At 40.7% G+C, this 27,806-nt stretch overlaps 1 protein-coding gene across 5 annotated transcripts in view; it reads left to right on the top strand.

Moving 5' to 3' along the window:
• Nucleotides 1-27,806, top strand: part of pikfyve (phosphoinositide kinase, FYVE finger containing) — a 119,825-nt gene that overhangs the window by 22,146 nt on the left and 69,873 nt on the right. For all 5 annotated transcript variants that reach the window (XM_048534186.2, XM_048534189.2, XM_048534185.2 and 2 more), the window contains exons 4-7: nucleotides 6,873-6,991; nucleotides 9,192-9,363; nucleotides 16,030-16,237; nucleotides 27,626-27,712. In XM_048534186.2, coding sequence (XP_048390143.2) covers nucleotides 6,873-6,991; nucleotides 9,192-9,363; nucleotides 16,030-16,237; nucleotides 27,626-27,712 — 586 coding nt within the window. The remainder of the gene's footprint in view (nucleotides 1-6,872; nucleotides 6,992-9,191; nucleotides 9,364-16,029; nucleotides 16,238-27,625; nucleotides 27,713-27,806) is intronic.

Below are 27,806 nucleotides of genomic sequence, written 5' to 3'. Positions count from 1 at the left end.
GTGTTCCAACCACAATGTCCTTTTCTTCACTGTGTAGGAATGCAAATAGGAGTGGTTAGAACCCCTGCCCACTCTGGTTTTGAGTTCAGCAGCCTGAGTAGAATAACAATGTTTACTTTTAAATTGTCTTGTTAGTGCTTTTTTTGCAATAAAAGAAACCACTTAAAATAGCGTTAGCTGCCATGACATAATTGTTAAGCAATTTATATAAATTAAACAAAATAATATATTGTACAAAAATTTTGAATTTACAATTGCAGATGGGGATTTGGATATAAATTCTGGATTTAGGTAAGATAAGTAAGTGAAGGGGTACATTCTTTCCCCATTCTGGAGCATTTCAATAATGCCTTTGATTTTCTCCCCACTCTGCCTCCTGTTTGCATTTTTTAAAAAAATTATTCATTCATGGACTGAGGGTATCGCTAGCTAGGCCAGCATTTATTGACCATTTGCCTCAATTGCCAAGAGAGCAGTTAAGAGTCAACCACATTGCTGTGGGTCTGGAGTCACATGTAGGCCAGACCAAGTAGGGATGGTAGTTTCCTTCCCTAAGGGACATTAGTGAACAGCATCACACTTTCCAAGCAATTTGCCCTGCTTTCTGGACTGTATGCACCCCTCCCCGCAAGGCAGGCACCCTTTTCCCTTGATTCAGCCACTCATTCACCCAAATGCTACACTTAACCCTGCCGTGGCACTCCCTTCGCTCTTGGCATGTCTCCTCTTAACTAAACATGTCCGATGGTAGCCAATGACAAGTGGTGTTCTGCAAAGGTCAGTGTTGGGACTACAACTTTTCACTTTACACATTAATGATCTCGGCGGAGAAACTGAGAGCATTCTGGCTGCATTTGCAAATGATACAAAGATAGATAGAGGGACAGGTATTGAGGATGTGAGGAGGCTGCAGGAGAATTTGGACAGGTTGGAAGAGTTTGCAAAGAAGTGGCTGATGAAGTACTCTGTTGGAAAGTGTGAGGTCATGCACTTTGTTAAGAAGAATAGAAGCATGGACTACTTTCTAAAGGGAGAGAACAATTCGGAAGCCTGAAGTGCAAAGTGATTTGGGAGTTCTAGTCCAGGATTCTCTAGTTAAACCTGCAGGTTGAGTCAATAGTTAGGAAGACAAATCAACTTTGGTGTTTATTTTGAGAGCTTGAATATAAAAGCAGGATGTACTTCTGAATCTCTAAGACTCTGATCAGGCCACATTTGGAGTATTGTGCGTAGTTTTGGACCCCATATGTCAGGAAAGATGTACTGGCCCTGGAGCAAGTTCAGAGGAGGTTCACGAGAATGGTCCCAGGAATGAATAGCTTAACACATGATGAACGTTTGAGGACTCTGGGCTTGTATTCGATGGAGTTTAGAAAGATAAGGGGAGATCTAATTGAAACTTATAGAATACTGATTAGCCTGGACAGACTGGATGTTCAGAAGATGCTTCCGTTGATAGGAGAGTCTAGGACCGGAGGGCACAACCTTAGAGTAAAGGGAAGACCTTTTTAGAATGGAGTTAAGGAGAAACTTCTTCAGCTAGGGAGTGGTGAATCTATGGAATTCACTGCCACAGAAGGTTTGTGGAGGCCAGGTCATTGAGTATATTTAAGACTGAGATAGTTAGGTTCTTGATTGTTGAGGGGATCAAGGGTTATGGGGAGAAAGTGGGAGAATGTGTTGAGAAACTAATCAGCTATGGTTGAATGGTGGAGCAGACTCAATGGACTGAGTGGCCTGATTTCTGCTCCTATGTCTTAGTCTTAGATTCTTCGACATCATGAGGGTTAATTCAACCACAGTTGAGTTCCAAGCAGTAATTTTTAAATCAATTTGTATTGAACTTTCACTCAGTTTCATCAAAAAAAAATTATTCTGGCTCCTTGTGCAGTTGAAATAGTGGTAATAATTTAATCCAGACACTTGAATAGGTGAGGTAGGATTGCAACCAACTGATTAAACTGATCAATTAAAACAGTATGGATTGACTAAACCTGTATTCAGCTAGCTTAAGAATTATTATTCCACAAACTTTTACAATGCTGATAAAAAGAGTCAGTGGCTCCTATAATAGTCATCATGGTTTTAATGGTATTATGTTGTAAAAACTAGTGTGGTTGAGCCTTTCTCTTCCATTGATTTATAAATGTTGTAGCTGAACCAGCCCTGTAGTTATTAATTCAGTGTTAACTGTGGTATAATTAAAAGCTTTTCTTGCAGTTTTGAGATAAATGAAATCTATACTGTTTTTTTTCCCTGGGTGGAGGCGATGGCCTAGTGGTATTATCGCTGGACTGCCAATCCAGATACCTAATGTTTTGGGATCCAGGTTCGAATCCTGCCACAGCAGATGGTGGAATTTAAATTCACTAAATATCTGGAATTAAGAGTCCAATGATGACTCTGAATTCATTGTCAATTGTTGGAAAAGCCATTTGATTCACTGACCTTCTTTAGGGAAGGAAACTGCTGCTCTTACCTGGATTGGTCTACATGTGACTCCAGACCCACAGCAATGTGGTTGACTTTTAACTGCTGTTGGTGCAATTAGGGATTGGCAACAAATGCTGCCTGGCCAGCAACGCCCTCAATCTGTGAATGAATTTTAACAAGTGTTCATCAATAAAGCTTTTTCAGTCAGCGTGCAGGGAATAAATAGAGGGGTACGTGGTTTTGGAGGAAGAAAAGTGTTCTGTGGTTAATGCTTGAAATCATCCAATTGATAATTATGACAGGCTTTAAACCAGCTCCTGTTCAAACACCAAAGGTTCTATCTCATGCATTACAATTGTTAAGAAAATTGCAGTCATGTACTTTGGTGAATGCTGTCAAACCCAATAGTGCTGCATTTTCCTAAAAGAAAGAACAGGAAAGATATCAGCAAGATGGGCAGTATGGGCTTCTTCCAGTATAATCTATAAGGCATCCCAGAAATTTCTTGACAACCATCCACAGTTGAGTTTTGCCGACCGTGGTCTGAAATTGCTGCTTCAAACTGTGTTTCGTTAAACCATGCTGTAGGCTTCGCTTGCCATGAAGACCAGCATTCTGTCAATGTGAGTGAAGAGAGAAAAGAAGAGGCAAAATAAATCCGTCATATGGGAGATTATGCGTTCTTGGCAAAAACGTGCCACCATGACTGCTGTGAAAAGTACTCCTAACTACACCAGACAAGCACAACAGGAGAAAACATGCTCGTTTCCAGTCTAACTATAACTTTCATATATGTAGAATCTTTTAAAGTAGGTGCTTCACAGTGGCATTTCCATAACAAAGTTTAACACTGAGGAAACACAAATCAGGTTACAAAAGCTTGGTCAAAATTTATAAATATCTTTAAGCAGGAGGAAGATACATCAGTAGAGAGGTCTTGAGGAGGATTTCCTGAATTTTAAAATGTGGTGGCCTGAAGATAATTTTTTTAAAAAGTTTAAAAAACATCTAACGTCAAAGATGAGATTACAGATGATTAAGGGTTAATGGGAACTGCAGATGCTGGAGAATCCAAGATAACAAAGTGTGAAGCTGGATGAACACAGCGGGCCATGCAGCATCTCAGGAGCACAAAAGCTGATGTTTCGGGCCTGGACCCTTCATCAGAGAGGGCTGATGAAGGGTCTAGACCCGAAACGTCAGTTTTTGTGCTCCTGAGATGCTGCTTGGCCTGCTGTGTTCATCCAGCTTCACACTTTGTTGTCTTATTACAGATGATTAAATTGCTTACAACTCTTGGATTTGCATACATTTGTACACTCGCATATGTCAGGGCACACGCTTTCACTTAAGGAAGCTCACAAATATTAAAGATATTATGTTAATCCATGTTAATGTCTGCCACATCTGTTTGTTTTTTTTTTAAACCTACTGCTATGGACCCCATTTGCTGTTTGGGATATTGGTGCATTTCAGGAGGTCCAACTCAGGACCTTGGCACTCTCTTGCTCTCTGTCTCATGCAGGCTAACAGCCTCAATTACCTCTGAGTTTGACTTTTGGCATGAAGAATTACTGCCCTCACTATCTTGTGTGTAAGTACTGTTGGAAGTTATGATGCTTAACATGCCTTTCTTTTGCTTTAAATTTTCCTGTAGTTCTTGTACGACTTCCCTTTTCTTTTACACTCCCTTACCCTATTTTATTGTGCTTTCAGTTCCCATGTAATATGCTGCTTAATTCTGCCTCTAATTGTTCCAGCAGCTTTTTTATTAAACCATGCTTTTTGTCTGAGAGTAGCTCTCTGGATTTGGATGTGCCTTGCTTTAAAGTAACTGACAGGTTTGAAGATTGTGATATTTTTGTTCTTGTTTACTTGGATTTTTTGATGTAACTGTTCTTAAGTTTTTTTTTGTTTTGATCTAATGGGCTCAAGACTTGGGTTGTGATTGCTGTCTTTGCTTTATAATTTATTTTTCTTGCCAGTGCATGATCACAGGTTTCCAATTTTCCTTTCATAAGGGATGCTCTTTGATTAGTATTGTAAGTACCTTTCTGGTTGCTCAAATGGATGAATGGTCTCTACAAAAATGCATATTTTGAAAGTTATTTGATTGATAGGTTACTGTGAGGGAGGAAAGAGTCAAATATTTGTTACGTCTGTGTAATACTGTATCTTGGAATGGAATAAATTTGAAAGACTTCCATCTGAAGATGTCAATTATAAAATGAAGTTTAAAACAAATACTGAAAGCATTATTTTAAGACAGTAAAATACATAATTTCTTTTTGTTATTACCTTAACTGTGGAAACCTTTCTTGTTTAACATTCCATCAAAATTGCTTCACATATGTAGTCTGTGGTTTCAGTTCAAAGTTAATTCAGGTCTGCTTATTTGGTTGAAGATAGAAACTAAAAAGCCCAAAAGGACAATGAATGGTAACACTGTCATACACTCGAGAGGCACGTTTGCTGATAACTCCATAATCTGTTTGGGCATTGGCATCTTCAATATGGTGCATCTCCATGCTAATGGGAACCATTGTTCTTGCACTGGGTAAAAATCTGCTTCCTGATGATTCTCAAATACTGACTTGATGGGGTGTACTTGAAACAAGCTTCCACTGTATTGTTAACCATGCAAATGTGATCTTGGATCTTTCTCTGTTTTAGAAGAAAAATAATTAATTGGCAACATTGCTGTGAAAATGATAAAGCATATTTACGTTAGGAAATCTGGACAATTGTGTACTTCAACACCATTTGCGATTTTTCTCACCTGATTAAGTTAATGCACTCGTGCTAATTTCTACAACCACTTTTATTTTGCATGTATATTTTCAATTGCCCTCTTTGTATTTTTGAAGATTTCAAATGATTTTTAAAAATTCTTTAAGCTTTAGTTCTTGAAATTTACACAAACCTTTACCGTATATTTTAATGGGGTATATGTATTTGTGGGAAAATCTGTTCAACTGCTATCCTGTGTACCAAAGAGAAAAACTTCTTTTGCGTAGTTTCTCAAATGTAGTAAGTTTCGTGCTGTCAATATCTTGGCTCCCTTTTACAGTGGTTACAAGATTGTTTCAGATTTCCTTTGGTTTGTGTCTTATTTCTGGTTTTCCCTTTCACTTCTCTTTTGAAATTTTATCTTGAGCGTCCTATCTAATTTCCAGTGATGCCCCCTATTTTCATTCCTAGTTAGGCATGCACATGGTTTTTAAATTTTACTAAGTGTACTTCCTGTTTAGCTGTACTTTGGCAGTAAGGGTTTATAAAGGGTGTCTTTCCTACTCATTTGCCCAGTGAAGTTGAAATGGTTAGAGTTATCCATTAGCTTTTGTGGTAGTAAGTAGTCTAACGTTATTAAGCTTTTTAGTATGTTAACAATGAATTTGCAGATTTATTTAGCTCCCATTTACCATGATAGACAAGATAATTAGGCTAGGCCGAACATGGTAAGTGGTATTCCGCATGGGTCAGTGCTGGCACTGCAACTGTTCACAGTTGACATTAATGATTTGGAATCAAAATCATTTTCTAAGTTTGTGTGTTATACTGAGGAGGACTGTAATAAATTACAAAAGAGCATTAATAATCTTACAGAATGGGCAAATAACTGGCAAATGAAGCCGAACACACAAAATTGAGCTAGCACTTTTGCTAGTTTACGGAGGCTACTTGTTACTTGGAAGGTACGAATCTAGGTGGGGATAGACTGTAAAGGGATCGCTTGAGTGCACATACTAAATCAATCATTAAAAGTTGTGCCATAGGCAGTATCATTTAAAAATTAAAAGGATGTTGAGCAATAAGATTTCTGTTAAGGGGGATAGAATTTTTAAAAAAGGAAGTTATGCTAACCTCATATATCAAACCTTAGTTCTATGCATTAAGTACTGCATGCAGTTCTACTTGCCATGTTATGAAAATGATGCTGGAGAAGGTAACAGAACGTTCGCAGTGATGATGCCAGGAATATGTGGGTAAGTCAGGAAAAGAATGGGTCGCTCTTCTCTTGAAAATGAAAGCTATGTCGTGACTTGATAGTGGTCCTTAAAATAATTAAAGTTTTGATAATGGATACAAAAAGTACATTTGCTTTTGTTGAGAACAGCCTAACTAGAGGCAATCAGTACAAGTAATGACCAAGAAGTTCAATAGAAGACTTGAACAAAATTCTTAATGCAGAGTTGTGAGAATATGGAACCATGCACGGCCACAGGAAACGGTTGAGGCAGATATTATCAATACATCGAAGGGGAAGTTGAGCACATGAGGAAGAAAGGAAGGGTTACCTTAAATTTAGATGAAGTAAGGGAGAAATAGAAATGCTCACATGGACAGGTTGAACTTAGTAGCTTGTTCCTATGCTGTGTATCTGATGTAATCCTATGAGTTAGTTTGATGTTTAAGCTTGTGTTTGTCTTATTAATTAGGTGGTCCAAGAAAACCAGATGTGTCAATGGGAAGCCATGATCCTCGAACAGCAGTACAACTGAGGAGCCTTACAACAGTTCTAAAGCGCTTGAAAGAAATAATGGAGGGAAGAAGCCAGGTACAGTACACAGTAAACAGAGTTAAATTGTTAACCTGCAGCATGTAAAACTAGAAAGGGAAAACCGGCTCGGAAGGCAGGAAGGACTAGAATAAATAGCCACCCATTAAACAACTATATAGAACCTTCCAAGAGTACTTTATCCTCATAGAAAAGATTGCATCAAACATTAAAACAGAAAATGCTGCTAATACTTGGGCAACAGGTTTGTTGCCAAACTTTGAAGGCATAAAGAACAGAGATGGCCAATGGATTTTCAGTAACAAGTACAATATCTGATTGCTTTGAATATCTGTCATGCACTGTTCCTATCTTTTGAAGAGCAGACAGTCACTCAGAAGGATGCACATTTGTGCAGAATTCTGCAAAGAAATTGGAAAAGAGAACTTTGTCATCTTATGCTTATTTAATTGTGTGGGCAACGCCAAATATTTGGATAAAAGGATTCATTGCAAAACTTTTCAAGAAAAAGAACAGAAGTTATTGTAACAAGTGTTATGACAATGTATTTCTATCTTTCCTGGAGTATATTTTTCATACAACTGCCCCCAACAGGCTCTCGGGTCACTTTTAAATCTTTCCTCTTTCAAATTTGAACTTATTCCCTTCTAGTTTTCGACTCCCCTACCTTGGTTATTCACCTTATCAATGCCCATCATGATTTTATACACCTCTGTAAGGTCACCCCTTCATCTCCGATACTCCAGGGAAAAAGTCCGAGAAGGTGGCCATTGATGGATAGGTTTGATGTCTTTGAAATGTATTTCAGAAAGGATAAATAGCATTTTTGCTGATAACTTCCCTTGAGAAGATGGGCTACCAATGGCCTAATTCTGAGAATGACTGACACGATCTCCTAAACAGATAGGAAATGGAAAGTTAAGGAAGTGAAGAGCCAAATCACTGACCATAAGAACTCCAAGAAAAATCAATAAATGATTGTAGTTTGAGGTGAAAAATGAGACAATTTTATTACATGAACTGTCGTCACCTTGTGCCATAGTGGTGTATAAGAGTGATGATGCATCTGTTACAATAACTGCAAAAATTTGATTTCTGTCCATCCTTCATTCTTGCTCAGATTGTAATGCTGAACAGTTTAAGTTCTGTTTATAGCAAAGTTGCATATCAAGGTACCAAATAAGGAGGAACTAAAATCATGAAAAAGCTTAAGGTTCTTGTGAAGATTTGTAGCTTGGGTTGTGGATGAGCTTGTTGATTTGCTTGCTGAGCTGGCTGGTTATAGTTCAGCTGTTTTGTCACCATGCTAGATAACATCATCAGTGCGGCCTCCAATGAATCGATGTAGTTCCACTGTACGTACTTATTATCCGGTCAGTTGAGGTGTTTTGTAATTTCCGGTTCTTTTTTGCAAGAGCTTGTATATGGGGTCTAATTTTGCATGTTTAGTGATTTGTATTACAGGTAGAGAACCAGGCCTCTGGGAATTCCCCTGTGTGTCTATGGTTGGCTTGAGCCAGGATGGTCACGCCATCCCAATTAAATTGATAGCCTTCGTTGTCGGAGTGTACTGAAATGAGGGACAGTTTGTTGTGTCGATTTGCTCATGGCTCGTGTTAGACGAACACTTACCAGAACCAAAGACCCCATACCCACAACATGCAGGACCAACGCAGTGTACAAATGACTGTGCGAGGACTGCCAAAAATATTACATCCTCCAGACAGGAAGGAAACCAGACATCAAGATACAAAGACCAGCTAGCAGCAAAATGACATGACGAACTTTCCCTCATTTCAGTAAACTCGCACAATGAAGGCCATCAATTTAACTGGGACTAAGTGACCATCCCAGCTCGGGCCAGCCGTAGACGCGCATGAGAATTCCTAGAGACATGGTTCTCCACTGGTAATGCAAGCAATAAACTTATGGAATTAGACCTCATACAAAACCTTGCAAAAAAAGAAGCAAAATGACGTGAAACACTTCAGCAGACAGGATCACACAAATACGAAGCAGAGTAGAACTACATTGCTTCAGAGGAGGCTGCAATGATGACGTTATCTAGCATGGTGATGAAATGTCTAAGGTACAACCAGCCAGCTCGGCGAGCAAGTCATAAAAAAAGCTTTAGTTATAACAGAATATAACAAGATGTGTTTATTTGTAATGCATGCATGTAAGTTCTAATACTTCAAAACCTCTGATTCCTGGATTATTTCCTGGTTTTGCAAAACAGGATACTGATCTGAAGCAGTACTGGATGCCTGATAGTCAGTGTAAAGAGTGTTATGATTGTAATGAGAAGTTTACCACCTTCAGACGTCGACATCATTGCCGTTTGTGTGGACAGATCTTTTGCAGTCGTTGTTGCAATCAAGAAATACCTGGGAAATTCATGGGTTATGCTGGTATGTAAATAGAAAACTCAATTTTGAAGTCAACTTTTCTTCTTAGTATGTGCCAATGATTTGATTTGGTTGATTAATTTAAACAACTGGAAGAGAGCAAGTGATTAGTTTTATGTACGTTATGGTGAGTTAAATATAACCTTCAAGTCATGAACATGCTTTTCATCTTTATGGAGAAAGAAATAATGCAGTATGATTAAAACGTTTAAAACGAAAACAGTGATTGCAAGATTTATTGATAACATAACTTGGGTTGAGTTGTCTTACTATATCTTATTGTCTTACATTGTTTGTCATATATACTTGGAGGAAGTTAATTTTAATTTTAAACTAGTCTTTTAGGCCAGGTCATAATATTGATTCTTTTATGCAGTAACACTTCTGAACAATTCCTGCTTGTGCAGAATTGTTGCAATGGAACAGATCAAAACAAACAATACTGTTTAATTAAAAATGTAACCTACATACATTTCATCTTTCATAATATTAATATGTATCATACTGAATCAACCATAATACTTTACACTGATAATAAAATGTGAGGCTGGATGAACACAGCAGGCCAAGCAGCATCTCAGGAGCACAAAAGCTGACGTTTCGGGCCGAGACCCTTCATCAGAGAGGGGGATGGAGTGAGGGTTCTAGAATAAATAGGGAGACAGGGGGAGGCGGACCGAAGATGGAGAGAAAAGATGATAAGTGGAGAGGAGAGTATAGGTGGAGAGGTAGGGAGGGGATAGGTCAGTCTAGGGAAGACGGACAGGTCAAGGAGGTGGGATGAGGTTAGTAGGTAGCTGGGGGTGCGGCTTGGGGTGGGAGGAAGGGATGGGTGAGAGGAAGAACAGGTTAGGGAGGCAGAGACAGGTTGGACTGGTTTTGGGATGCAGTGGGTGGGAGGGAAGAGCTGGGCTGGTTGTGTGGTGCAGTGGGGGGAGGGGACGAACTGGGCTGGTTTAGGGATGCAGTAGGGGAAGGGGAGATTTTGAAACTGGTGAAGCCCACATTGATACCATATGGCTGCAGGGTTCCCAGGCGGAATATGAGTTGCTGTTCCTGCAACCTTCGGGTGGCATCATTGTGGCAGTGCAGGAGGCCCATGATGGACATGTCATCTAGAGAATGGGAGGGGGAGTGGAAATGGTTTGCGACTGGGAGGTGCAGTTGTTTGTTGCGAAGTGAGCGGAGGTGTTCTGCAAAGCGGTCCCCAAGCCTCCGCTTGGTTTCCCCAATGTAGAGGAAGCCACACCGTGTACAGTGGATGCAGTATACCACATTGGCAGATGTGCAGGTGAACCTCTGCTTAATATGGAAAGTCATCTTGGGGCCTGGGATGGGGGTGAGGGAGGAGGTGTGGGGACAGGTGTAGCATTTCCTGCGGTTGCAGGGGAAGGTGCCGGGTGTGGTGGGGTTGGAGGGCAGTGTGGAGCGAACAAGGGAGTCATGGAGAGAGTGGTCTCTCCGGAAAGCTGACAGGGGAGGGGATGGAAAAATGTCTTGGGTGGTGGGGTCGGATTGTAAATGGCGGAAGTGTCGGAGGATAATGCGTTGTATCCGGAGGTTGGTAGGGTGGTGTGTGAGAACGAGGGGGATCCTCTTGGGGCGGTTGTGGCGGGGGCGGGGTGTGAGGGATGTGTTGCGGGAAATACGGGAGACGCGGTCAAGGGCGTTCTCGATCACTGTGGGGGGGAAAGTTGCGGTCCTTAAAGAACTTGGACATCTGGGATGTGCGGGAGTGGAATGTCTTATCGTGGGAGCAGATGCGGCGGAGGCGGAGGAATTGGGAATAGGGGATGGAATTTTTGCAGGAGGGTGGGTGGGAGGAGGTGTATTCTAGGTAGCTGTGGGAGTCGGTGGGCTTGAAATGGACATCAGTTACAAGTTGGTTGCCTGAGATGGAGACTGAGAGGTCCAGGAAGGTGAGGGATGTGCTGGAGATGGCCCAGGTGAACTGAAGGTTGGGGTGGAAGGTGTTGGTGAAGTGGATGAACTGTTCGAGCTCCTCTGGGGAGCAAGAGGCGGCGCCGATACAGTCATCAATGTAACGGAGGAAGAGGTGGGGTTTGGGGCCTGTGTAGGTGCGGAAGAGGGACTGTTCCACGTAACCTACAAAGAGGCACCTCCCAGTCGCAAACCATTTCCACTCCCCCTCCCATTCTCTAGATGACATGTCCATCATGGGCCTCCTGCAGTGCCACAATGATGCCACCCGAAGGTTGCAGGAACAGCAACTCATATTCCGCCTGGGAACCCTGCAGCCATATGGTATCAATGTGGACTTCACCAGTTTCAAAATCTCCCCTTCCCCTACTGCATCCCTAAACCAGCCCAGTTCGTCCCCTCCCCCCACTGCACCACACAACCAGCCCAGCTCTTCCGCCCCACCCACTGCATCCCAAAACCAGTCCAACCTGTCTCTGCCTCCCTAACCGGTTCTTCCTCTCACCCATCCCTTCCTCCCACCCCAAGCCGCACCCCCAGCTACCTACTAACCTCATCCCACCTCCTTGACCTGTCCGTCTTCCCTGGACTGACCTATCCCCTCCCTACCTTCCCACCTACACTCTCTCCACCTATCTTCTTTACTCTCCATCTTCGGTCCGCCTCCCCCTGTCTCCCTATTTATTCCAGTTCCCTCTCCCCATCCCCCTCTCTGATGAAGGGTCTAGGCCCGAAACGTCAGCTTTTGTGCTCCTGAGATGCTGCTTGGCCTGCTGTGTTCATCCAGCCTCACATTTTATTATCTTGGAATTCTCCAGCATCTGCAGTTCCCATTATCTCTGATACTATACTTTACATTGAAATTCTTCATACATGTGAACGTATGAATTAGGGGCAGGAATAGCCACTCGGCCTTTTGAGCCTGCTCCATTATTCAATAAGATTGTGGCTGATCTGATTACTGCACACTTCTGTCTATCCCCAATACCCTTTCACCACTTCATTATCAAAATCTATCTACCTCTGCTTTAAAAATATCTTAAGGCTTCAGTTTCTACTACCTTTTTGAAAAAGAAAGTTTCAATTCTCATGCCTTTCTGAGAAAATACCTCTCTTCGCAGTCTTAAATGGATTACCTTTAGTTGTAGCTTCTCCCATGAAAGGAAACTTCCTTTCCACATGCAGCCTGATCAGGCCCCTCAGGATCTCGTATGTTTCCATCAAGTTAGTTTTACTTTTCTAAATGTCAGTTGATGCAGGTCCAACCTATCCTGCTTTTCTCATGGGGAAAAAACTGGCCATTCCAGTTATTAATCTAGTAAGTCTCTGAACTCCTTCCAATGCATTTACATTCTTCCTGAAACTGACCAGTACTGTGTACACTATTCCAGCTGTGGTCTCACCAATGCCATGTATAACTGAAACATAACCTCCTACTTTTGTGTATTCAATTCCCCTTGCAACAATTTATAAAATTTATATTCACTTTTCCAATTGCTTGCTCTCTTTTCAGAATAACTCTTTGTGATTTCTGCACTCGGATACCCAGATCCCTCTGCATTTCAAAGCTTAGCAACCTGTCAGTATTCAAAATCACAACAAATTCCCCATCTGAATCACCAAACACTTCATCCCTATGCCCTAATTATATAATGTGGATTTTCCTTACCTTCCTCATCACTAGTTGTTGTGTAATGACCAGACCCTGAACGGTATTCTTCAAGTTGCTACAGTTCCTGATTTCAAATTGTCAAGCTTCTAGGTGAAAAGTAATGAACTGGGAACTGTCTCCCCACCTTTACTGAGCAGACTTGCAGCATTCAGCGTGAGAGAGTCCTTTACTTACGATTTGTATTGGTTTTGCAACACACTAGCTCTTAGACCTAGGCTAGTACTCACAATGACCCCAACCCATTGGAATACTAGCACCTCAGCTCACTTGCACACACTAACACAGATTGAACTGATTTTTCATCCCTGTTGTGTTTTCTTGAAAGGGAGATCTTAAAAGATGTCTCTTGTCCTGACGTTCATCTGTTCCCCAACATATTCACAATTGCAAATGATTCCCAAAAGGTTATATTTCAGCTTGTGTATTTCTCATCATTTATGTCCTTCTGTTTGAAGCTTCACTGATGCCTTGTCAGGTGTGATATCTTAGGATTTCTCTCTCTCCAAAGGTCACTATATTTACAGCTGCAGTCATCATTTGATTGTGTCTTTTTTTTTAAGAGCACATACTTAAAAGTTCAGCATGTCTGTAAGTACATAAGGGTTCCTGTGTCACTATGACAATAGAACAGTAACTTCAATATCCTCATTTCACAAACAATTGCCCTTGATACCATCATATGCATTTGATAGTCAAAAAAAAATCTGAAATGTGGACTCTTTGGATCCAATTCATCCCATACATCTATGGGTCTGAAACCATTTTGCTAGTCAGTATCTTATTTCCAGTCTTTCTATGGTTCTATACATGTGAACATACAATTGTTTCTCAGCTCAAGGTAAGTCCTCGAGAACTCATTTTATACATATGTTACGGGGTAAACAACAAAAGGTTGTTGGAAAAACTGCTACATCATTATTGGTTGATTTTTACATCATTCAATGCACCATCGACTAGGTGAGATTTGAGAGTATGCCAGATTAGTAAAATCTTTTCTTTGCATACTCTGCCTGGAGTCAAATTTCATGATCCTTTGATTCATTCCCGGTATCTACTTTCATCAGTCCAACCTTTTTTCGTGAATGTGGACAGCAGTGATTTTCTGAAATTTCTTTTTTAAAGTGTAAATCTAGCTCTTGAATATCACCATGGCTTTATGTTTGTATCATCTGTCAAAGTAGAACTATTGTATCCTACATCTTGTAGCCAGTTGTCTTTTAAAGGATGTTTTCTTTCAATAAATTTTGTAATGGCCTTTTTTTTCTGGCGTGCTGAGGTTTATCAATGTTTAAGTCACATTTTTAATGAAAGTCATTCATTGAAAGTTCTTCTCTTCAAGTTAGAAGAATCATAGAATCTCTACAGAATCCCTGGAAACAGACCCTTCAACCCAACAAGTCCACACCGACCCTGAGAGCATCCCATCAAGACCCATTCCCCTATAACTTAGCTAATCTTTACATCTCTGAATACTATGGGCAATTTAGCATGGCCAATCCACCTAGCCTGCACGTCTTTGGACTGTGGGAGTAAACCCATGCAGACGCAAACTCCACACAGGCAGTTGCCCAAGTGTGGAATCAAACCCAGGTCCCTGGTGCTATGAAGCAGCAGTGCTAACCACTGTGCCACCATTGGATGAGAAAATGGTGAAAGTTTTACTTTGTGGATCTCCGGGGGCAGGCCCTGTGAAGTTTTGGTTTTCTGGTGGAGCAGTCAGTCTACCTTTTGTGTGTGCACCAACCTTAAATTTTGAAATATCATCTATTTTCACTTCTCTGGGGCTGTATAGTGGTTCACTGGTTTGCCCTGCTGCGCCTCAGCACCAGTGACACTGTTTTGATTCCAGCCGTGGGTGTCTGTCTGTGTGGTGATTGTACGTTCTCAGTGAGTCTGTGTCGGTTTCCACCGGGAAGTCCAGTTTTCTCCCATAATCCAATGATGCATAGGTTGCATGAATTTGTTGTATTAAATTACTCCGTTACACCCTGGGTTGTGCAGACCAGATGGGTTAGCTGCAGGAAATGCAGGGTTATGGGAATAGGATGGGGATGTAGGCCCAGGTGTGATGCCAAAAGGCCTCTATCTGCACTGTAAGAATTCTGTGATTTTCTGAGTGCATTAAATGAGTTGATGTTGGAGGTATTAGGATTACCAATCTTCTTACGGTGTTTGTTAATCTATTCTGCGTATTATCTAGCCAAGGCCATTTACTCAGAATTTCTCTGCTGCTGGATTTAATTTTTCTGCACATTTTTAGTTTATTAGACATCTTTCTCCTGTCTTTTTTTTAAAAAACATTTAAACTTGCTGGCTGATGTATCATTTATTAATCTTCTCTGTGAATGTTGCAACTTTCATTTTAAATTGAACCAAGTTCTCTCTATTCATTCTTGAAAGTATCACGGTATCATGTGGTACACATCAATCTGTTGACTGGGAGTTTGCTGCTAGAATTGGAGAATGAAAAATCTAGATACTCGTGCGTTTAACAAGTGAATTGTCGTAATTGCCCTAAGTAGTAATCACAGCGTGGTTTGATCTCCTCTTCTTAAAATTAAATGATGTCTGCATTAAACGTACAGAAAAGAATCAGCTTTTCAGGCAATAAATCATGGGCTTGTAATTTACACAAATATAGTGGTAAATATAAAAGTTGTAAAAGTCTAGTCTCTCAAGTTATCGGTAACAATTGATGTTGACAAAGTTACAGATATTAAATGTGCAATTTACTGCTGCATGCAGGTGATGCAAAAGTGCTACTGATTTTATCCATGTTCTACAGCACTTGCATGTGAAATGTAGTCATTAATCTTACCTTGTGGGTGGACCAATTTTCACCACAAGGTGAAACATTTTTCCTGTATTTGGCACAGTTAACAATAACACTTCTTTCAGAAATGTATGTTGATACATAAAAAAGATCAAACTAGCTTGCAAACTTTGATAATGAATGCCTGAAGCTTGTCTTTAATACTTTTTGAGTTGTTGTTTTGCTCTAATGTTTCTATGAAATGCATACTATTCTAAAATAGTCATTTTTTTTTTCTCTTCAGGTGATCTTCGAGCTTGCACGTACTGTCGTAAAATAGCTTTGAACTATGCACATTCCACAGACAGCAGTTCCATCGGTGAAGATCTAAATGTTTTGACTGACTCAATGTATTCTGTATCCATATTGGATCCAGTCGAACCTAGAACTCCTGTAAGTGGAAGAAAAGTCATCAAAAATATATTTTTGGAAGAAGACCTCGTGTGGCAGAGGTATATATAAGGCATTTTACATTTGAACTATCCTTTCACACTCAAGATGTAGTTTTCTGTCTGAGGGAGACAGATAGAAGTTGCTACGAGAGCAATAAATAATTATTATACAGAACAATAACTAGCATGGAGGCCCGCAGCACAAGATGGAAATTTATGACAATCTTACTTTGTCTAATATCCTAATGATTTAAGGACTAGAAACACTGATGCAATAGGCATCACATTTTTGGTTAAGGTATATTTATTTGATCAGAATTTTACTCACCTGTGGCCTGCGTTATTCTTAGTTCTGAAATATTGATGTTCACAATTGATTGAGGAGAATGGGTAAAGGTTCCATTCTGTCTAGCATTGATAGTCCTTGCATTGACCATCCCTCTTCAGACATTTAATGGAAAGCTTCTGCAGGATGCTTTGTGGTATTTAAGAACAGTGAAAACTGTGCCAAATTAATTGCAGTTTTTTATTAAGATTTAAGAAAAATGTTTTATGATGCAAAAATTTTGACTGAGACATGTGAAGGAAAAACAGCTATAGAAGACTGGCATGTGCAATGTACCACACATTATTCTGATTTTATCCATGAGACAGATCTGCTAATTTGTATTTTTAAATTCAGTGGCAGTAAAACAATTGAGTGATATTTGTTAATAAAATGTGAGGCTGGATGAACACAGCAGGCCCAGCAGCATCTCAGGAGCACAAAAGCTGATGTTTTGGGCCTAGACCCTTCATCAGAGAGGGGGATGGGGTGAGTGTTCTGGAATAAATAGGGGGAGAGGGGGAGGCGGACCGAAGATGGAGAGTAAAGAAGATAGGTGGAGAGGAGAGTATAGGTGGGGAGGTAGGGAGGGGATAGGTCAGTCCAGGGAAGACGGACAGATCAAGGAGCTGGGATGAGGTTAGTAGGTAGGAGATGGAGGTGCGGCTTGGGGTGGGAGGATGGGATGGGTGAGAGGAAGAACAGGTTAGGGAGGCAGAGACAGGTTGGACTGGTTTTGGGATGCAGTGGGTGGAGGGGAAGAGCTGGGCTGGTTGTGTGGTGCAGTGGGGGGAGGGGACGAACTGGGCTGGTTTTGGGATGCGGTGGGGGAAGGGGAGATTTTGAAACTGGTGAAGTCCACATTGATACCATATGGCTGCAGGGTTCCCAAGCGGAATATGAGTTGCTGTTCCTGCAACCTTCGGGTGGCATCATCATGACACTGCAGGAGGCCCATGATGGGCATGTCATCTAAAGAATGGGAGGGGGAGTGGAAATGGTTTGTTTTCTCTGTTTGTAACTAACATAATGGATAGTAGACGTATTTGCAGATTTTTCATATGAAATTCATTATTTGGAAGGATGCTGTCTATAATTTCTTGGAGTAATTCATGTAATGAAGGTAACTCGCTCTTTCTTATTCGTTCAATCAATATCTGTCCTTCGGTTTAAAATTTGCAATCGTCCAAAAAAGGAGACCATTTATTGATCTGGAATCTTCTTGCTGGAGTATAGATGTAATCTTTTTCTACTTTTGTGTTCTTTTCTGTTCTTTTGTTGCAATTCTTGCTGTCACCTTTTAAAAGATTTTGACTAGGATATTCTGTGAAGCAGCAGTCACTGTATTACTGCTCCACTCCGACTTTTACTCATCTCAACTTTGGCTGTGTGTTCTTGCTGGAACTACGCATGATTGCTACAGAAATTTGTTACACAGTATTCACCAAAGAGGTCTATTGCAATGCTGTAGTTTCTTTTGGGATGTTGGCAGTGGATGTAAAATCGGATGTTTCATTGTAACAGCCCCAGCCATTAAGTTAATGGTCCAGTGTGAATGTCAGAACAGATGAATATACCTGTGAATGAATGTACGTAGGGAGGGTGAGGCAAGGTGTCAGGTGTGTAGGATGGTACGCATGTGAGGTATATAAATAGGTGAGTGGGTAGTTGTGTCTAGGGTTGGTGCGGTCTAATCTGGTAATGGAAGCTTATCGGATCAGATATTTCGATTGTGGTGGCTAGTCAGGCTGATCAGGCATCTTTTCCATAGCTTTTACAGCTGTCTCAGTGAAATTTTTCAAGTGTAAATTTTCTTTCTTATAGTATTTCTACTTGCATTTATAACAAAGCTGTATTTGTGATTAAATCGGTGTTGTTTTGACAGTACTGACATTCAGTGTATCACTCTCAAATTACCTTGCTTCAGTCTGATCCTGAACCTGCTGGATCCTCTGGCATCTGATCCATACCATCATTCAGTTTAGCAACCAAACCTCATGTAATGCAGCATGAAGTAGAGTGTAGGATTGAAGATATTTGCCAAATGGTAAAAGTGCTGTGCTGATGGATTACGAATTATACTGAATAAAGGGCTATTCATCAACCCTAAGAAAATATTATTTACTTTTTCTGGGGATCAGATGGATGCCATTTTGGAAAGAGTGCAGGAGTACAACTTGTAATAGATATAACAGTGTGGAACTGGAGAAGCACAGCAGGCCAGGCAGCATAGGAGCAGGAAAGTTGATGTTTTGGGCTGGGACCCTTCTTCAGAAATGGGGCTGGAAGGGTGCAGGGGCCAAGCTGGGAAATAAGTAAAGAGAGGGATGTCTGGAGCTGGGGAAGGTAAGTGGGATGGTGACAGGCGAGTGCAGATAGGGAGTGTTGGGGATTGGTCAGTGAGGCGCAAGGAGTGGATAGATGGGAGAGAAGATGGACAGGTTGTGTCAGGTCAAGGAGGTGGCGATGAGAGGGTGGGGTGGTCATGGGATGAGGTTGGGGATGAGGAGATTCCATGGTCATTCCGTGACCAGGTCATTCCGTGACCAAATCACTCCACCCCCAGCCTCATCCCAGGACCAACCCGCCCCCTCATCCCCGCCCCCTCGACCTGACACAACCTGTCCATCGCCTCTCCCACCACTCCCTACTTGCACTTGCCTGTTACCATCCCACCTACCTTCCCCAGCCCCACCCCTCCTCCCTCTCATTATTTCCCAGCTCTTGTGCTCCCCCCGCCCCCACTCCAACCCTCGCTTCCCCATTTCTGTGAGCTGCCCAAAACTCATTTTTAATGTTTCGGGCCTAGAAATCCCATTTCTGATGAAGGGTCTAGGCCCGAAACGTCAACTTTTGTGCTCCTAAGATGCTGCTTGGCCTGCTGTGTTCATCTAGCTCCACACTTTGTTATCTCGGATTCTCCAGCATCTGCAGTTCCTATTATCTCTTAGTTTTCCATTTAAGAACATCAGAGCCTTCATCGTTCATTATTTGAGTTTTTAATAATTTCAGACCATCACCTCTCATCAGTATTGGAAGGCAGTCACTATCTTATCAATACCAATTTAAAGTGTGCTGCTTTGATCCTTGACCTTATTCACAGCACAGTGGATGGTGAAAATTAGAGTAAGCAGAATTTGGACCAAGGTGCCTTCGCTATGAGCAGATTTTTGCACATGTGGATTGTTTGGAACTACCCAGAGTATCAGGATCCTTTGCAGTTAGTTTAATTGATTTTACTAAAGCCTTAGATTTCCTACATCAGTCTTCACTCTAAACTTGTCATATCCCACCGAGAATGATTTGCAGCTCTTGGGAAGGTCTGTGAAAATTTCAAATGCTGTGTGAAACCACAAAATGAGTGTGACTGGTTCCATGTGCTGAATGATATCAGGCAAAGTTGCATTGTTTCTCATCTTCTGTTTGTTGCCACCATTGAGTGGGTATTAAGGAATATGACAAAGGGCTTTCTGGGATAAAATTTGATTTCATTTGGTGCCATATGAAAGGTTATTGTGGAAAGTAAAAGCTCAAAATGTAGAGGGTGACGTATTGGCTGGATAACAGGAAGTAGAAAGTTGGGGGAAGTAGTATCAGAGATAATGGGAACTGCAGATGCTGGAGAATTCCAAGATAATAAAATGTGAGGCTGGATGAACACAGCAGGCCAAGCAGCATCTCAGGAGCACAAAAGCTGACGTTTCGGGCCTAGACCCTTCATCAGAGAGGGGGTTGGGGAGAGGGAACTGGAATAACCGGTTCTTCCTCTCACCCATCCCTTCCTCCCACCCCAAGCCACACCCCCAGCTACCTACTAACCTCATCCCACCTCCTTGACCTGTCCGTCTTCCCTGGACTGACCTATCCCCTCCCTACCTCCCCACCTACACTCTCTCCACCTATCTTCTTTTCTCTCCGTCTTCGGTCCGCCTCCCCCTCTCTCCCTATTTATTCCAGAATCCTCACCCCATCCCCCTCTCTGATGAAGGGTCTAGGCCCGAAACGTCAGCTTTTGTGCTCCTGAGATGCTGCTTGGCCTGCTGTGTTCATCCAGCCTCTCATTTTATTAAGTTGGGGGAAGTAGGTCTTTTTCAGCCTGGATATCACACGTATAGTGCCACAGGGGTCAGTTCTGGAGCCTCAACTCTTTACACTTTTTATATAAATGATTTGGATGAAGGATCAATGGTATGGTAGCAACATTTACTGATGACACAAAGATTAAGTAGGAAATTGAGTTGTGAAGAAGACATAGAGCCTATAAAGTGATTTTGACAAGTGAGTGGGTCAAGATCTGGTAAATGGAGTACAATGCGGAAAAGTGTGAAGTTCTTCATTTTGACAGGAAGAATGACAACGCTTACCTCAGTAGTGAGATGATGTGGAGAGATCTGCATGTCCTGGTATGTGAATCGTAGAAGGTTCGTATTCATATACAACAGGTAATCAGAAAAACTGATAGAATGTTATGGTTTATTGTGAGCGGAATTGAATGCAAGAAAAGGGAGGTTACACTTCTTAATTATACAGGGCATTGGTGAGGCCTCATCTGGAGTAGTGTGTATAGTACAGATGACAATACTTTATAGAAGGTTGTTGACATTTGCAAGCAGTTCAGAAGTTTACTAGACTAACATTTGGAATAAACAGATTGTCTCCTGAGGAAAGGTCAAACAGGCTAGCCTGTATCCTCGAGTTTAGAACAGTTGGAGGTGACTTAAGTGAAACGTAAGGGGACTAGGTGGACTTAGAAAGCCTGTTCCCTCTTGTGGAAGAATATAGAACGGGGGGCATTGTTTAAAAATAAATTATAACATTTAAAACTGAGATGAGGAAACATTTTTGAGGGTTGAGAGTCTTTACAATTCTCTTTCTCAAAAACCAGTGCATGCAGAATCTTCACATATATCTTTAAGGCAGATATAGATCCTTGATATCAAGGGCATGAAAGATTATTGGATATATGTAGGAGTATAGAAATGAAAATAAAACCGGATCAGCCATGATTTTTTTTTGAATGACAGAACAGGCTGGAAGGGCTGAGTGGCCTATTTTTGTTTCTTGTTCATATGTAAAATGGAAAACTCCAGAAACTCTGCAATTTTTGAAATACATCATAGAAAATGTTGAATATGTCTCCCAATTTTTCTTCTTATGGGTAATTCAGAAGATTAGTGTAGAGTCAGAGGTTAACTTCATGAGGTGCAGTGTGATCAACAACCATCAAAATCAACCTCTGTCAAAGTCCCACGTAGAATAGATCTTCTGATTAAAGTAGATGGTCAGATCTGACAGGCTGCAATACTTCAGATTGCATCTTAGCACTTGAGATACTAAACTGATCAATCAGGGTTTTCTAACAATCTGTTGGCTCACTACTGACATTGTAAATATTTAAAGCATTTTTTTTAAATCAGAAAGTGGAAGGATTTCATGTATTTATACCAACACCATGATCTTGACTCAATGGGATATGATGCACCTGCAATTCTATTGTTCATAAGTATTGGTAGATTAAAGGCATGCTGAACTTAAAGACCTAGATTTTGTTGTAATACTGATGAAATCATTGCTTGATGTTTAATACTGAGTAAATCTGACAGCAATTTTTGGTATTTACCGAGAAGCAATTAGATACAAGAATGTAATGGTTGCTGTCAAATATATCCTTCTTCCTCTGAAGATGTGCTGTTGTGATCCTTGCCAATAGCCTTGATAATAGTTTCTAATAAATCTGTTCAGAGATGTTTTTGCACATGTCTGGAGCAGGTGGAACTTGAACCTGGGCCCCTTGACTCAGAGGTAGGAACTCACTGACTCTGACAAGAGCTGTCCTCGATAGTCTTGATGTTGAATTCAATATCAAGTGCATGAATCTTGGATGCTACCCGCTAGTTTTGTAAAACAGCTGAAAACATGAGAGCTGTTGCAAAGAAGTGTGGAGTATTCATAGTACGGTAAATGATAATTGAGTAATTTAGATCACAATTCTAATAATTTTTGTAAATGTGGATTTTCATTTCCTCAAAGTTACTGTTAAAGAGGTGAAAGACCCATTTTTAGCTTTTCATCTGTCTTTTTTTTCCTCTCTCTATCTACTTTCTAATTGTTATTTAGTTTAATGTGCAGAATTTAACACAAATTTTATATTTCCTAGTTTGTATTTTCTTCATTTGGAATCTGTCTCATGAGTTTGATCAGAGGGTAGTTGTTTCATGCCCTGTTTAAAAGTGCCACAACTTCATGTAGAAGGCATCATATTGAAACAAGGATGAGAGGTGACTTGATAGAGGTGTACATAATGATCAGAGATATAGATAGAGTAGACAGTCAAAGTCTCTTTCCTAGGGTGGAGGTAGCTTTTACGAGAGGGCATAGCTTTAAAGTGAAAGGAGGTAGGTATCGGGGAGATGTCAAAGGTGGATTCTTTGCTCAGAGAGTGATAGGGGCATGGAATGCGTTGCCAGAGTGGGTATAGGAGTTGGCCTTATTAGGGGCATTTAAGCAGCTATTACATAGGCAAATAGATGATAGTATAAGGTAGCGGTGGAGGTTAGATAGACATTAGGTTTTGGGTAAAGGTTCAGCACGACATCGTGGGCTGAAGTGCCTGAACTGTGCTGTACTGTACTGTTCTATGTTCTAAATGGCAAATTTTCAATTTTGATCTCTGATAAAATTGTAAAATATCTGGCCAGTTGACAGCAACGTGAACAACAAAAGTCGTTCCATCACGACTGAAAATAGAATCTGACCTAATAGTGAAAATTGTTCTAATATCTTTTTTTTTGCACAAACAGGAGCCATGAAATATCATATCCCAAATTTTACGCCAATCTTGGAATACTTATTTAGACTTAGCGGTTCCTGTGTCTAAGGCAGAAAATAGATGTTCTTCAATCGTGTCCAAAATTAAAGTTCTTGTCTCACTCCAGACCGTCTTGTTCAGTTGGAGGTCTCTACTGACAGTCTGACTCATCCAGTTCATCTTGGGTCACCTTTTTCTCCCAAATCTGGTAGGAACCTGCTGTCTGGGCTACAGTATCAGAAATGGAGTGACAAGCCCAAATCAGTCGAGTGATCTATTGCAGGTGACATAAGAAGCTGCAGACTATTCTGATCAACTTAGTTTTTGTTTTTGGGATCCCACAAGTGTCTGCCTCAGATTTTTGAAGGAATCTGGTATGAGAGTATCCAGTTTCATTCTTGACGACAGGTTTTTCATGTTCTAAGTTTCACAACCATACAATAGAGCAAAGAGCGAGTTTGCGGTTTAGAACCACAGCAGAGCAGAGAGTATATTTGCATTGTACAGCTTGTTTTAATGGGAAACCTTTTAACTGTTTCAAATCTTTCAGTAGGTTGAAGTCTGAAATCTGATATTTTGATGATTCTCTGATTGAACTCTGTCTATGGCTTCCTGCATATTAGTGGGACTGCCTGGACAGGAGAAGTCCTCTGTGATGTCAACATTTTTCCGATATAAATGTCTGTTGTCTAGTGGGTTTCCTGACATCCTTTCTTTTTTGTGTTTATGATGACCCATTCTGGGCCTGATTGCTGATAGGTGACATTACTGAAACCATGGCTGACATGGATTCAGAAATGGGTGAGGACTAATCTGGTTTTGAACGTTGTTAGAACGCGTGCACGCACACACCTCCCCACCTATAGATTTAGAAGATACTTACATGGTAGAGAGCTTTATACAGTTATTTTGCAATACATAATCTCAGGGTTGGGTTCTCATTCTTCACTCGTAAAGACGTTTACAGAATTACATGGACTACCAATGACCACAGAACTCTAACACAAATTAACCAGTTAACTATGGGACCAAGTTGGAGAACTGCTTGTTTACAGAGTATTAAAGTGCAGAAAGGAATAAACTTGTTTAGTGATTGTCATTTGATAATAGTAAAAATCAAGACCAAGCTAAAGAGGTGAAAGAATCAAAGATTTTGAACAGATTTGATATCAGTAGGTCAATGTCACTTGAAACTAAAAATGATTTTCAGCTTACCTAGATGTGATGTGCAGGTGGGAGGAATTAAAAGTAGCAGGGCTAGAAGATGTCTGGATATCAAGCATCTCTGAATGAAGCCTGGGTCACTGACCAAATATGGACCTTTTATAGTAGAAATGAAGGTACTTCAAGAAAAGCAAAACTGGAAGCAATGCTTTTATCAGACTTATATAATTAAAGGGAGGTGAAAAGGAGTGCTGAAAAAGATACGAGCAAATGAAGCTGCCCATTTATAGATTTGAGCTTTGCTGATGACATTGCTGCCCTGCCAGGCACTATAATAGGGTTGCCACTGCACCAACGATTCCCATATTTTACTTTTAAGAAAACTAATAACAGGATCACAAACTCATGATTTCAGTAAATCAGAAGTTTCTCACTTTTTTGTTACTTTGTGCTTTATGAATAGCTGAATGGGCAAAGATCACTTCTGTGGTGACTAAGATTTTCGAGAAAAAATTGCGAAACTTGAAAAGTTTGAGTTACTGAACAAGGTTGAGCACCGATTTGTGGAAGGGAGATTGATCAAACACAATCGAATTGGGCTTTTACTTGAGTTACAGATGAGGTGAAAGGAATACAGTGGTTGTCTGTGTCGATTGCAAAAAAGCTTTTGATGAATATCACTTAAAAGGCTGATTTAACAAAGTTGAGGCTCCTGGACTAGGAGAATCAATGCCTGCTTTGATTTTAAAAATAAAATTTAGATTAAGGAAAGGTGTACCTAAGATTTAAGTCATTTTCCACAAGGAACAGTGCTTGGATTGCTTTTTCATGATGTACATGAATTACTTGGTTATTGGAATACTGAGTAAAACGTACAAATCGGTTATAAAAGCTTTTAAAGGTCTGTGAGAATAAAAATGATAAGTTAAGAAAAATATAGGTCAGTCAGAAACAAGCAGGGGAAGTTTCATAAGGAACAAAGAGATAACTGACCAATTCAATACATATTTTCGCTCTGTTTTCTCCGAGGACTCAAATGCCCAAAATGTTTGGGGAATACGGGGTCTAGTGAGAGGAACCAAAGGAAATTGCGTATTTGTTAGGAAATGGTGTTAGGGAAATGTGATTGAATGATTTGTCACTTGTACTCTGGAATGGTCAACGCAGCAAAATAGTGAAAAGCTTCAACTGTCGCCATAACCTGGTGCCATTTTAAATAGTTTAAGAATAAAAGACTATAGCTGAAAGAACGTCCATCTTTGTTCTGCCACTTCTATCACGAGCCATGAGCTGGCTGACGAAGGATGACTGCTGAGCCACCCCACTGACAAATACACCAGTGATGGAGTTGCTGTTCTTCAGGTGCTATCTCTTGATTATTGGACCCATGCTGCTGACAGGATACCAATGACAGGTCCCATGCTGGACCAGCGAACGGGCACCCCCCCCCCCCCCCGACTCTGCTGCTGCTGCCACTGCCGCCTTGCTGATAATCAGGTGTTCCTGCCTCCGGACCTACCACAACCAGGAGCTGTTGTCACTGCCTCGCTGGTGACCAGGAGTCCCTGTTCTGGGCCGACCACAACCAGGAGTGCCTGGCTCTGCTGTCTCGCTAGGTTGCCACCTCACCAAAAGTCCTGCACCAGCCACCCTCCTTCATTCACCCGATTTACTAATGGTTAATTTCTGCTTTTCATTTAGCAGAATGTGTTTTGCCTGCATCCTCTTGAACATAGCTTTTAGTTGTATCCATTGTTGCTCTACGTTGTTATTTGTAAATAAATACAAACATTGGAATCAGAAGCAGGAATAGGCTATTCAGCCTCTTCATTGCCCATTTATTTCCCCAAAAGTCTGGGACTCTGGAATCAGTGTTTCATAAATCTGTTCCTGTTGTTTCCATCATTGGTTTGTCTCTATTTATTATCTTTAAAGCAGATTGTATTAAGACCACTATTCCCTAAATGTCTTCCATCTTTTACTTTTGTACTTTGGGTCTCAAAATGAGGAATGAACCAAAAGCAAATCTTCTTTTGTTGGCATTTACATGAATTGGATTACATAGGAGTTCTATACACCATTGCATGAACTCCATTCCCTTTATTCCCTTTATCCCCTTTGCCTGTATCTTGTATGCAATTAATATTAGGGTAATTGAAGTACTTGATTATTCAATACCTTTTGGTCAATTTTCCAAAGTGTATATTTCCTCCTTTACCACACCCTCTCCACTATTATGCAGTATATAAACTGTTCCATTTGATCTGATTCCTTGTTGTCTTGTGTTCAGCCACTCAGATTCTGCTTTGATCTTGCTGATATTTTATCTACTGCCATTGTGTTATCCCTTCTAAGTGCAGTTACATCACTATACCTTCGCCCTTTTTTTTTCCTAAATGTCTTACGTAAATTGTAATTCCCAGTCCTGAATTTTCTGTAACATGTCACCAGAATCCCTAGAGTATATAGTTCCACGTGATGCGATAGCTCCAGTTCCCTTTATTTTTTGACGGCATACATTGCTGTGCAGACATTTTAGCTCCTTTCCAATAGGATTTCCTTTTACTTGAGCAATTCCGAGCTGAATCACTGATGCCCTTTCAGGAAGGAAATTTGCCATCTTGCCCTGTCTAGCCCACATGTGACTCTGTAATCAATCTGGTTGACTGTCCACTGCCCTCTGAAATGTGTAGCAAGCTACCAAGTTTAAGGCCCATTTGTGATGGGCTAGCGAAACCCACACGCAAGGGACAAGGAAAAGAAATATCAAGATACCATGACTAGAAAATCTTTAGATAGCACATTAGCAATTCCTTCTGAAAGGAGGGATCAAGAAAGAGGAAAAAAAATTGCAATTACAAAACAGCAGCTAAAATTTTTCAGTAATTGAAATATCAGTCATTATTGTACTCTTTTTCAAATGTATCTTGTAATAGTTTGATAACATAAGCAAATTAATGTTGAAAAATTTGCTGGACCATCAGTGGAGTTTGAAACAGTTATGGAATGAGTGAGTGTGTTAGGACCTGCTGTTTTTTTACCATTCCGGCATATGTGATGCACTTGTTAAATTTTAAATTAGCTGTTAAGCTAGGACAGCCAACATTTAATTTTGAAATTGATGATGTTATCTCTTTTTTTTTTCAATCAGCTTGGGTCACCAGGATTCTCAGAGTAATTTGACAACACGTCTCCCAACTGTGCAGGAGGATGTAGGAAAGTCACCTGCACGAAACAGGTTTGTTTAAAAGGAATACTCTGTTCATTTTTGCCATCATTCTTTACATTGTGTGTGAATTTATTTTTGAAATCACAAAGGTCTTCATATGAAA

Source organism: Stegostoma tigrinum, chromosome 7 (assembly GCF_030684315.1).
Source record: "Stegostoma tigrinum isolate sSteTig4 chromosome 7, sSteTig4.hap1, whole genome shotgun sequence".
NCBI lineage: Eukaryota > Metazoa > Chordata > Chondrichthyes > Orectolobiformes > Stegostomatidae > Stegostoma > Stegostoma tigrinum.
Note: the sequence above shows the minus strand (reverse complement) of the source record. Positions and strands in the feature narration are given on the sequence as shown.